Source organism: Notechis scutatus, chromosome 1 (assembly GCF_049901735.1).
Source record: "Notechis scutatus isolate UNSWTSFEM ecotype Mainland chromosome 1, rNotScu1.2, whole genome shotgun sequence".
NCBI classification, from domain to species: domain Eukaryota; kingdom Metazoa; phylum Chordata; class Lepidosauria; order Squamata; family Elapidae; genus Notechis; species Notechis scutatus.
In genome coordinates, this window is record NC_142009.1 from 270,332,988 (window position 1) to 270,346,172 (window position 13,185).

A 13,185-nucleotide genomic window follows, 5' to 3' on the forward strand; every position below is an offset into this window, starting at 1 on the left:
TAGTAGTGTTATTAAAGCAATCTAAACAGACTTTAAAACAAATGGATAAATGGAATGATTGCACTTAAATATCAAGATAATAGAACATTTTAAAATTAGTATCTTCGTTATTCTTTGAAAGGAAACTGAATATTTCATGATGATTAGCAATATTGAGTAAATAATTGATAAAATATCAGTAGTCAAGATGACTTCATTTTTAAAAAATCTCACTGTAGGATCACATGTTCCAACTATTCTAATTTTTCAAACATTCTTGAATTTTTTTAGCTTGATACACAGGAATATTGCTATCCAATTGACTTTGATCTTTAAAAATGTAGATTGTGTATATGAGATCCTTTTTAGTGTAATAATTAGGGCACCTAGCATAAAAGTGGGGGACAGTGACTTTTAGCCTGCTTTAGACATTAAGAGGAACTCTTTGCAAACAACACCAAAGTGCGGGAATAGCCAACACTTCAGAAGATCGGCTCAAGATTCAGAAGGATCTTGACATACCTGAACACTGAGCCCTATTCAACAAAATGCAATTCAGTGGTGAGAAAAGTAAGGTGTTACACTTAGGTAAGAAAAACCAAATGTAAAGATATAACATAGATGGTACATGGCTCAACAGCAGTAATTGTGAGAGGGATCTAGAGTCCTAATAGACGACCACTTAAATATGAGCCAGCAATGTACTGCAGCTTCCAAAAAAGCCGAAACAATACTGGGCTGCATCAACAGAGGGATAGTATCACTGTGAAGTGTTAGTACTGCTTTATACTGCTTTGGTAAGACCACATTTGGAATATTGCATTTATAGTATAGTGTTGGTCACCACAATACAACAAAGATGTTAAGATTCTAAAAAGGGTGCAGAGAAGAGCAACATAGATAATAAGAGAACTAGAGGCTAAACCATATGATGAACCTGGATAGGACCTGGATATGTCTGGTCTAATGAAAAGAAGGGACAGGGTGACCAGGGATTTCACCGGTATAATAACCGGTTCAGTGATCGTGCGCTCCACATTTCAAAAAGGCAAGCCCATACTTACCTTCAACTGCAACCTCTGGAAGAAAACAATTTAGGCGTGGCAAACCGCTCTGCCGTGCGAATCAGCTGTGCTCTAAACAAAGGCATAAAGCACAGGAAAGAGCAGGGGCGGGCAGGCAGGCCCACTCCTTGTCGCAGCGAACTGGTTCGGAGCGAGCTGAACATGGGAACAAGGGATTCGCCTGATCCAGTCCAAACCTGTAGAATCCCACCCCTGGAGGTGACATGATAGCAGTCTTCCGATATTTGAGGGGCTATCACAGAGAAAAGGAGGTTAATCTATTCTACAAAGACCTGAGGGCAGAACAATAAGTTATGGATGGAAAAATTGCAAATTAACAGAAAGTAAGTAAGGACCAGATTCTTCTCCCAATCCCTCAATTTCATCCTGTGGCATGGACAATTAGTCTAAGGCTCTGCAGTTACCTGTGGCTGTTAAAAGGCTTTGGTGTGGTCCTCCAGACATTGCTTCAACTGTGTACTTTAAAATGTGACAGAAGAGGAAAATACAAAAAGAAATAATATTAAATTTTATTTAACCAAATTTAATTTGCAATTTATATTAAATTCTATCAAATTTAGTTGATATCATCCTGCCTATCTTTTGGAATGTAGCTTTTGGCATACTGCTCAAGGGTCAGTTATCGCTTTTGGTTTGAAAAAGTCTCTGTAAGCATAAAAGGTTTAAAGTATTTATTTCATTCCTTAACTCCCCCCTTTCAGGAAATGAAGCAAAAATGTTGCTCATAGTTTGGGAATACAGTTTATCAGAATATCTGTTTCCTGATGATGATGATGATGATGATGATGATGATGATGATGATGATGATGATGATATTATAGACCATTGCAGCCTCCAAGCATCAACAATATAGAACCTTCTAGATAAAGATTATGTGTTCAGATTATCAAGTAAATTTGGAGAAATAATAGTTTACAGGTTAAGAAGGACAGTTCCTATTATAATCCAAACTGGAATTGAAGAAGTGAGGTTGCTTTAATTATATTTCTCCTCATTGTGACAGTTCTGTTCATAGATTTTCTCCTTTTAAAAATGCATGTATGAATTGAGAAGTACTTTGATTTTCCATGTGTTTTAATTAAAATTACAACATTAAATGGATGCTTTGCTTAAGATAAGAGCAAGTATATTCAGTTTGATATGGGATTAATCCTGCTAAAATAGCACTAACATCAAGTGAATCATGTCTAATTTAAGCCTTATTGATTTTATTATTTTTTAAGCCTGGTCAGAACCAATTTACAGTATCCAGCTGACCTTGAATGATCTTGAAAAACTAAACAGATGCACATCTGAATTATACTTGAATTGGAATCTAGCAGGAAATCCCAGGGCTATGAACCGGATTACCAAATCAAAACATTGTGGGGGATAAAAACTATTGACAAACCATTTTTGTCAATGCTTTTGGGAAGGAAGGGAGATTAAACTTTTACTTTAAATCTGTATTTAACTTTTTGGGTCTTTGATTTTAGTAAAATCCTTTGCATTTAGCAAATTTTATATATGATAGAAACAAAGGGAATGGAAGGAACTACATCAGTCAATTCATTTATAATGCCTCTCTCTCTCTATATAGCCTATATATAAATTGGGAAGAGAATGGGAAAAATGCTGAGAATGTCTACTATCTTTACTCCTCAATTCCTTTCTCTTTTGTTTCTTATTTCACACACACATACCCTTTCTGGAAATGTAATAATAACAGCAGCAGTAACAACAACAACATATCTTGGGGGAAAATTAGTAACTGGGAAACTTTGGGGGAAATATAAATTGAAGAAAGACTCCCTATTATCTCTAAATATAATTTTGGTTACAAATCCCTAGCTTTATTGAGGTATCATGAGGCTTGCTTATTTAAGCACTCAAACTTTGCAAAAGCTAGAATAACTGATGCTCTGTTTGATGAAAAAATAACAGCATATACTGGTATATGTTAGGAAAGTTTTACCAACAAATACTAGAATTTAGGAACATAATTCAAGTTGTGTTGAATATAAAGTTGTTGCATATAAAATACATAATATGGTTAATGTATATAACAGTCAAACTTTCTTTCTTTTAAAATAATTTTATTATCTTGCGGGGCTCATTACTAGCTGTCTAGGACTCTGGGTTGGACAATACCTAATGTAAAATTTCTGTCCAGTCTATTGGCAACTCTTGAATTTGTGCAGTTGCTGCATTCAGGACAATCATTGAAATGGATACTCACTCTCAGTCAGAAAGCTACAAATTATATTTAAAAAACAATGTATTTTCTATATTTTAATGCAGTTTGTAAAATCACTATTTCTGAAATATTTGATCATAACCATATCTTTTTCAGGTGAAATGAATGACAAAAATGTTCAAGTTATAGAATTGCCCATAGTTGACAGTCTACATCCACGGCCTCCATATTTGCCACTGGCGATTCCAGAAGATCTGGCTGATAGACTAATTCGTGTCCATGGGGATCCTCCAGTATGGTGGGTCTCACAGTTTGTCAAATACTTGATTCGTCCACAGCCTTTGTTAGAAAAAGAGATAGAAGAAACCACAAGAAAACTTGGTTTTAAACATCCAATTGTTGGGTAAGTGTTTTATTAGATTATTAAGACTATCATAAACCCATTCATGTTTAGTCCCATTGAAATGTGTAGGATTTACTTTTGAGAAAACATAATTTCCTTCAAATTTATCTTATTTCAGTATTTCCTTTTTCATATCAATGCTATTTGGGAATATAGAAAGCAGTCTTAAAGCATTTTTTAAATTTCAAGCTCACTGCACAGGATGAGGGTCCTACCCTGTTCATGTTTAATTCAGAAGTACGATACCTCTGACAATGTTTAAAAGATAAGAAAATTATATTTTATGGCTTTCTGATAGTATAGGCAATAAATTATTGGCCTTTCAAATTATTTAAGAAATAATTTTCAGCAACATTCAAGTGTTTAATTTTTGTTTTTAAATGGTTTTCCTAGAAATGGTATACAAATTAGCAGAACCATATGATCTTAGTTACTGGAAGCACCTACTTATCAGTATTTGTGCTGGTTGACAGATCTAGACTGTGGTCAGTTTAATCACTTAAGAACTATGAATTGGATTTTTTAAATTTCTATTTGATCCCCATTTTTTTAGAACTGTAGGCTGTTGTTTACGATCTAAATCATTATCAAATAAAGGAAATTGCATTATTTTTTATAAATCATATATTTTGAATGGTTTATGTTTCAGCTCATAAGTAAATGCCTATAATCCCTAGATTGAATATTTCTTTAATTTTCTTGATTCCACTAAATTTTCTGTGAAATATATCCTTAAACAGCTACGTTTTCTCTTCCACTTGTAAAAAGAGATGTCATTTTCAACATAATTGAAATAGAGTCACCTATGGATGAGCTGAGCTGCACATAAATCTAATAAATAAATTAAAAATATTTGTTTTTTTAAAAAAGTCAAAATAGCCTTATAAGCTATAGCAATTAATCTACCTTGTACACCTTTGACTGCTCACCAAACCACACAACAAACACCATCATAAAGTTTGCGGACAACACGACCATGATTGGTCTCATCTCCGGAGAGGATAAGCGGCATATAGGGCAGAAGTAGAGAACCTGTCTATCTGGTGTTCACAGAACAATCTGTCACTGAATGTCCATAAAACCAAAGAACTGATTATGGACTTCAGGAAACATGGACAGGACCACGCCCCACTCATCATCAACGGAGAACGAGTGGAAACTGTCCCTATGATCAGATTCCTTGGCATCCATATTTCAGCTGATATCTCCTGGTCCTCTAATACCAAGGCCATAGTGAAGAAAGCTCAGCAGTGGCTGCACTTCCTGCGGGTTCTCGGGAAGAACAATCTGGATAAGAAGCTGTTGCTGGCTTTCTATAAAGCCTCTGTGGAGAGCACTCTGACATATTGTCTGGATATGTGGTATGCAGGCTCCACAGTTGAGGACAGGAAAATTGTACAGAGGGTAATAAACACAGCTCAAAAGATCATTGGTTGTCCTCTGCCCTCCCTGGAAGACTTAGCCAGGTCCCACTGCCAAAGCAGAATCAAGGCCATTATAGAAGACCCCTCACACCCTGGCAATTATCTTTTTGACCTGCTGCCGTCTGGACGGCATTTTAGGTCAATAAAATCCCACACCACTAGACTAACAAATAGTTTCTTTCCCTGGGCCATCCGAACCGCAAATAAACACGAAGTCACTACCTTATTAAGATGTGAAAAGATGTGAAATCTCAATACCCCATTCAGATGTATAATAACATATTACAGTACAATCCATCTCTTGTGTATTATACTCATCAGGCTTCTGTATGATGGCAGATGAGATTCTGCCGAAACGTTGCTACAACTTTAAAAGCACAACTATAATGACGTGGGAAAATACCCGAACAAAATTTACAAAATAATCTAATCAATTTTATTTGGGGTTCTCATGTTTTCCGTTCTGATATTGCAGTGAGAGTAAAGAGCTTTTGAAACTTACACATTTCAATTACATTTCTAATTTAAGTGTGCATAACTAAATTTTTTCTGACTTTCTAATATTTCCATTTGTTTGGTATAAACTATCTGACATAATGTTCATTCTAAGATAAAAGGCAGATGAAAACAATTGTACTTGCTTTCATCTGCCTTTTATCTTAGAAAGAACTTTTACCATCCTAAGAGATGAAAAAAATGCATTTTCTTAACATGAACATTTGCGATATCTCTCTTTTTAAAAAAAAATGCAGATACATACAGATTCCATACATAGAACAGTCTATGGAATTTTATTCTCTCAAAAGGAGTAATCTAGATTGAGTTGTTACTCACATCTTTCTGGTTGAAGGAAGTTTTGGCAGTACTCTAAAGCTTAGGGCCTCCTGACTCTTACAGGAGAGGGTCCTTAATTGTCACAGACTCTTTGTTTTAAATTAATAAGACTTGTGTAAGAGAAATGCCAAGTTTCCTGTTATTTTCCAGTATTCACGTCCGTAGAACAGACAAAGTGGGAACAGAAGCAGCATTTCATCCAATTGAAGAATACATGATACATGTTGAAGAACGTTTTCAACTTCTTTCCCGAAGAAACCATATTGACAAAAAGCGAGTCTATTTGGCTACGGATGATCCTTCGCTATTGCAAGAGGCAAAATCCAAGTAAGGCATCCTGGTTCACAATTGCTGCAAATGTGGTTTTATGTGATGCAGATCCATATTTAAACAATATGGCTTATTTAATGTTACTGTCTTGTTTCAGGACTTTTCCAAATTTCACTAAATTTATTGCAACATTATTTGAAATCACATCCAAACTTTTTTGGGGTTTAGGTTTGAGGGTAGAGAAAATATCATTATTTACATTACAGATTTCCTCCACATAATGTTCTTGCTCCCATGGTGTAAAGTTTTTCCACTGAAGGATTGGACCACAAGAATACATTTTCCCTGGCATGAAAAATTTATTTGTCTTTCTCAATCCAGTTCATTATGTTTAATTTCTGCTGGAATCCTATCTCTATCTCAATCACACTTATAAAAACCATTGTCACCCATCACTCTCTAACTTCAGTTGATGCATCACAATGTAAATCACTTAGTGATTTTCAGTTACACATTAAACTTGTAAGGAAAAATCAGATTTTATAGCCCTGATTTCCTACTTAATGGTTCCTATTCAAGAAGGATAAAAAAACAACTATTTATTCTTAGATGCGGATGTAAGAAAATCTGGTGGCTACTCAAGACGAAAACTGCTGGGAAAATATTAGGAACTAGGATATAATGCTAGAGAACTGAATTAACTAGTCCTTTTTCTGTTCTTACACTACTTAGCAGAACAATCCGCTACATTCTGACTGCAATTTCCAATTAATCCATATTTGGACATTGTTACAGTTTTACTTTCTGTTTGGAAGGAAGCCATTGGAATGAATTATACTATTTTCTTTTAGTTTGAGGAGGGTTATCTTCCGATACTTTCTTCCACAATAAGTTCATCTGAGCAATCTGACTATTAATTACTGGGTTTCATATTTCTACTCAATTTCTTGGGGATTAATCTTTGCATTCTCTCCTTATAGCAGTTGACAAAGCATAGTTTTCAACTTTAGAAGTCTCCTTTCCTTCCCAGTATCCTTATGGAGGAAGGGCAAACCTATAAAGAACACATTTAGTTGCCGTGCCTGCATCCAGTTTCCTGTTGATCAAAGGCTTTTCCGTTTCTGGATTTAATTTCAGGGTTTTTTCCCTCATCCATGTTATTGTTTCCTTGCTGGTAAATGACAAGTACATCTAATATGCATATTAATGGTATACAGCTATAGTTACCTCTTTCAGCAGAAAGGTAACATGCTTGCTGGTATAAAAAGCTGACAAGATTGATGGTATAAAAAGCTGCAGATACAAGTAGTTTTTACTTCTGACGAAATACAGCCAGTTTTCCATTTTCTAGTAAAAGTTATACCAATAAATTATGTGGTCTTCCTTATTATTCCTAAGTGTCAGTTCAGAACAAGAATTCAGACTTACTTGATAAATTGTGCAGAGATACTACACTGTTCCCTAAAGAAAACAAAAGCATGATGTTGTGATACATTTTTTTCAGATATCCGAACTATGAATTCATAAGTGACAATTCCATATCATGGTCAGCAGGTCTTCATAATCGATACACTGAAAACTCTCTGCGGGGTGTTATTTTGGATATACACTTCTTGTCTCAGGCAGACTTCCTTGTGTGCACTTTTTCTTCACAGGTAAGCTAATTCCTGTTCCAAAACTTGAGGCAAATTGGAAATCCATAGCAAAACTATTTTACAAGATAGTTTTAAATTAATAATAATAATAATAATACCTGATAAAATTACCAATAAATCAGTATTTTAAACATGCTGTGTAAAAATTAACAAGAAAACATCCTTTGCAAATAAATGTAAAACAGTTAAAAGGTTCTTTTTGCAACTAATCATAGAAATTGGAAAGTAAAATTTTAATATTTTAGCATCAGTAAAACTGTTACTTTGCTGTAGCTTAGGACAAACAAAATGAAATATTTCTCTCTATATATATATGTGTGTGTGTGTGTGTGTGTGTGTTTTCTTAATATACATAAAAAACTCTCTCTGAGCAATGTGCTGGATACAATTGATTTTGAACAAGAATCAGTGGTGATATGCTACCGGTTTGGCCTGGTTCTGCTGAGCCAGTAGCAGCGATGAGCAGTGGAAACCAAACCGGTTCTCTCCCCCGCTCTGCTGTTGGGCCCACCTGCCCGCCCGGGCTCCCATACTCACCTTTATCTTCTGCTTTTGAAGTGCAGCTGCTTTGCGCGGCACAGAAGAGTGCCGTGCGGCATCTGCTGAAGCGACTGGGAGAGTGCAAGCTTGCAGGAGGTGAGTTGGAACACCTCTCTGTGCCTGCGCAAATGCCTCTGCACCTGCGCAAAGTGCATGTTTGGCGCGCATGTGAATACAAAGTGTGTGCACGTGCAAAGCGCACCCACCAAGCCATGCCCACCAAACCAGTGGTGAAAGTTTTTGAATCCCACCACTGGTAAGAATACAGCAATAATCATAATGGTAATCATAGTGTACATATCAATAATAATCACATAGTAATAGTACAGTTAACTTATCCATAGTGAAAAATTGTCCATATATAATTAATTATCTTTTTAGTCTTTTTAATTTCTAACCTCTATTTCTATTAGTTAACCATTGATAAAACAAGTCCCATGTTAGGAAGTATTCTGTTTATTCCTTTTCTTTTCTTTTAAGTGTTAATCTATCCATCTCTGCAAATTCTAATATTTTTTATAACACTTTCATCTGCAGGGATCTCTAAAATGAAACATTTCTTAGTGCATTTTATATTTGCAGTATTGCTGCAAAATGACTAATAGTTTAACTATTTGTAATGGCTACTAGTTTAGAGGCCTTTAGATATTATCATTGGTGTTTCAGAATCAAGGGCAAAAATATGCTTCAGACCATGAATGTACTATCTGGCTACAGTTTCTTAAAACCAAATATATATTTCTCTGAGATTGCACACTCCATGAATCTGGTAAAGGGAGCTACAGTCAAGTATTAAATTTGGATTGTGAAGCACATTTTGCTTTTGAATCTGAAGTACTAAAGACATGATTTTTATTAATGGATTATGTGTCTCTTAAAAGTGTATTATCCAACTCCAGATGATAACAACATAGAAATGTTTATTGAATACAGTGGATGATATACTAGAAACATTGTGTTCACCAATCCTGGATATCTCAAAGTATATTAAATAAAACTACCATATTACCAAACAATTCATTTGATTTTGTTCTTAAAAGGAATATATTCTGAAGCATCGTCATCAACTATTGATTTTTATCTACAGAACAGTTACATATCTGTTTTGAAATGGAATGGAAAGGTGTAAAAGGCATCCCCAAATTCATAATCCAAATTGTATTCTTTGCACTTCCTCTTTTATTTTATAAAATACTAAATGCAGAGATGCTTTTCAACTAATATTGTGACATTAACTCACATTAATAACGCTGTGGTGAGAACAGTCATCTTTTTCCTCCCAATCACCACAAATGAGATTATATTATTTAAAACAGGATTAGGAGAAATTGGAACTCAGCCCTACGAAGAAAGATTGAAGGAAGTTTAGTCATGAAAAAACACAATTGAGCTTAGGTGTTGATGTAATATGATAGAACCCTTCAAAAATCTGAAAAGAATTTACATAGGATGTCAAGACATGTTTTCTCTCATTTCAGCATGCATGACAGAATAATTATTCATTTAAGTTACAGGAAAACAGATTTCAATTAAATGTTTAAAAAGTTTCCTTATAGAGTAGCTCAGCAGTGGAGCCAGCAGTTATGCTGTGAAATAATGGACTCCCCTTTACTGAGTATATTCAAGTGGAAGCTATATAGAACCATTTGTCTTGCACGTCATCCTGGCAGCTTTGGAGTTACTGAAAATATACCTGTCATACAAGATCTCAGGTACAAGGAGCAGAAGTCATGGTCCCTTGAGTCAATTCTGAGGAATTGACAAAGGTCCATTCAAAATCTGAACTTGATCCAATATAGCCATGTGATAAAGATTCTGTAGGCTACTTTAACACTCTGAAGGGTTTAATGAAGAATATGCGCTAATTTTGTTGTAGCAGGGTTTTGAAGAATTATTTAAAAAAAATCAGTAGGGAGCTATATCAGCCTATAAAGTGTAGAGCACTATGACTTAAGTCATCACTGAAAATGTAATCATTACTATTTGTGGGAAAACATCTGTTCTTAATAAATTAGAGGTGGATTATGACAAGGAAAACTTTCCTAAAAAAATAAGATGTGATAGTGATGCTTTATATTTTGTGCATTCATACCACATTTTGCAGACCCCCAAACCATTAACAAGTAGAATGGAAACAGTCAAACAGTATCACCTAAAATAGTAACTGATAGAGAAGACACATTAGATGACCTTTTCAGGATTGGAATTGTTTGAATTTTGTACATTATAAAATATAGTAGAGATAGTCCTTGACTGCAATTGAGCCCAAAGTTTCCATTGCTAAACAAGACAATTGTTAAGTGAATTTTGCCCCACTTTTCTTGCCACAGTTGTTAAGTGAATAAATGCAGTTGTTAACAACATAGTTGTTAATGAATCTGTTTTCCCCATTGACTTTGCTCGTCTTATGGTTGCAATAGGTGATCACATGACCTCAGGGCACTGTGACCATCATAAATACATACCAGTTGTTGAGCATCCAAATTTTGACCATATGCCCATGGGGATGCTGCAACAGTCATAGGCATAAAAAACAGTCATAAGTTGCTTTTTCCAGTGCCATTGTAACTTCAAATGGTCACTAAATAAACAGTTGCAAGTCGAGGACCACCTGTAAAAGAGTAAGGAGAGTTGCATTCCATTACATTATTGAATATGTGTTAGGAATAAACAGAAGCAAAGTCTAATATATGTTTATTTTAGTTATGTTTAATCAATGGGCAGATACTAAATAATACAAACCTGTTAATATTTTCTCTTTATTTTTCTAGGTTTGTCGAGTTGCTTATGAAATCATGCAGACATTACATCCTGATGCATCTGCCTATTTTCATTCTTTGGATGATATTTATTATTTTGGGGGACAGAATGCCCACAACCAGATTGCAATTTATGCTCATCATCCTCAAACTGCTGATGAAATTCCTATGGAAGCTGGAGATATAATTGGTGTTGCTGGAAACCACTGGGATGGCTATTCCAAAGGCATCAATAGAAAATTAGGGAGAACAGGTTTATACCCTTCCTATAAAGTAAAAGAGAAAATTGAGACAGTCAAGTATCCCATATATGAAGAGGCTGACAAATAAAGGCAAGCAAAATAATTCATAGCAACTTTTACTTTGAACTATTACAACCAACCATATTGTTGACTTTTGTAGAATGTGATTTTGCATTTTAACATATGGTTAAAAGGAAAGCCTTTTACTGTTCAGACTGGCTACACAGCATGGAACAATTTGATAGGGCACTGTTTGAACTTTGTTATATGCACACTGCACACTGAAACACATTCAACAGGAACTATTGTTTTATACTCTTTGTCTTTCTGAGAATATGTCTCTCCCATGAATCATATATGAATTTTGGGCTCAGTTCTTTGCCATTAATAAACTATAAGACTTTTAACACTGCTGCATTATGTAATTTAAGTGACATGAACAAATTTTGTATGTGCAGAATATAAAATATGGTGCCTCTTTCTGAAAGATCAGTGACATTTTAGAAGAGCCATGTCTCATTCTCCTGATGGGCAAGAATTATGCTTGCCTTTCACTAATGTTGTTATGACCACTCAACATGCTCCAACCAACAGATTTAAACAATCAGAATACATATTTCTTTACAAGATTTTTGCTAGCAATTTCATTGATTAATTTACTTCATCATTAATTAAAAAATACATCCAACTATACAATAATTGTCTGGTAGAAATTTTTGTAAAACTATGCCATGAACTGATTCTTTAGTACTGTTTCTGGACATTGTCTTTGATAACAAAAAATAAATTAAAAAAATGAATGGTTGGAGTGCTGCAAGTAATGTGATTTTAAAATTAAGAAGACTTTAATGAATGGAATATATTTCTATTCTTTTCCTTTGAAAGCTCTGAAATTTCATTTCATACCGAATGTTTTAGTATCTTTGACTAATACTGGGCAGTCTGTGTCTATTGATTCCTTGTTTGGCAGAGAGCCAAGGGCCCGTCATCTTCTCTTACAAAATGAGAAAATATTTTCTATTTCTGATGTGTTATTTTTCAGTTTTTTTCTTTATAGATGCAGTGTTAGTTTCTTGCAAACTTATTTTTGCTGTACATTGAAGTAATCTAGATTGGCATTGTTCAAATTAGTAAAAAGATAAATACCATTGGATCATTATGGAAGAACCAATATTCTCCAGACTAGTACCAAACTAGCTTTTTCTACCCGTCAGGGTAAAAAAACTGGTGGGTGAGACAAGATAGAAATTCATCCTTGAATGTGTCAGGGATTCTTGTGAGAAGTGCTTTTATCCTTGGCTGATTATAAGCAGTGATGGTTTCCCTCCCCTCAAATATGTAACTGTGGAATACATTGATAGATTTTCATTAAGATTTTTTTTTTAATTGCTCTATCTTGCCCCAAATCAAGTGAAGGTCCCATCTCCATCATTGAGGTAGTAGGATTCTTGATTAAATATAACCTGCCATGCCCTTCCCACTTATTTTTAAAAAAGCATTAATAGATCTATTAAAAATTAATAGATGAAATTGTATCACATATTTTTTTTCTACAAAGAGAATAGAGAAGAGCAGTAACTTAGTCCCAACATAGAATGCCTGGAGGTAGTTAAGCGGGTAGGTTTCCATAACCTTCTAGCTTTGTTTGGAAGTTTTCCCTCTCCTTTTTATATCAGTAGAACTGTTTTCTCTAATTATTTGTATAGAAAGGAAAAGTTACATTTGCCTACCTCTCTTTGTCTCTTTATCATTATTGTTACTGCTTTCAGAGTACATACAGTACTAGTCCCTCTATCGTTATCCACATTTTCAGCTGTT

The 13,185-nt window shown here is 34.7% G+C and overlaps 1 protein-coding gene across 50 annotated transcripts in view; it reads left to right on the top strand.

The window, feature by feature from the left end:
* The window catches only part of FUT8 (fucosyltransferase 8), a 150,769-nt gene extending 138,602 nt beyond the window's left edge, over positions 1–12,167 (top strand). For all 50 annotated transcript variants that reach the window (XM_087951505.1, XM_087951496.1, XM_087951473.1 and 47 more), the window contains 4 exons: positions 3,397–3,643; positions 6,052–6,228; positions 7,676–7,826; positions 11,138–12,167. In XM_087951505.1, coding sequence (XP_087807631.1) covers positions 3,397–3,643; positions 6,052–6,228; positions 7,676–7,826; positions 11,138–11,455 — 893 coding nt within the window. In that variant the 3' untranslated portion in view covers positions 11,456–12,167. The remainder of the gene's footprint in view (positions 1–3,396; positions 3,644–6,051; positions 6,229–7,675; positions 7,827–11,137) is intronic.
* The last annotated feature ends 1,018 nt before the right edge of the window (positions 12,168–13,185 follow it).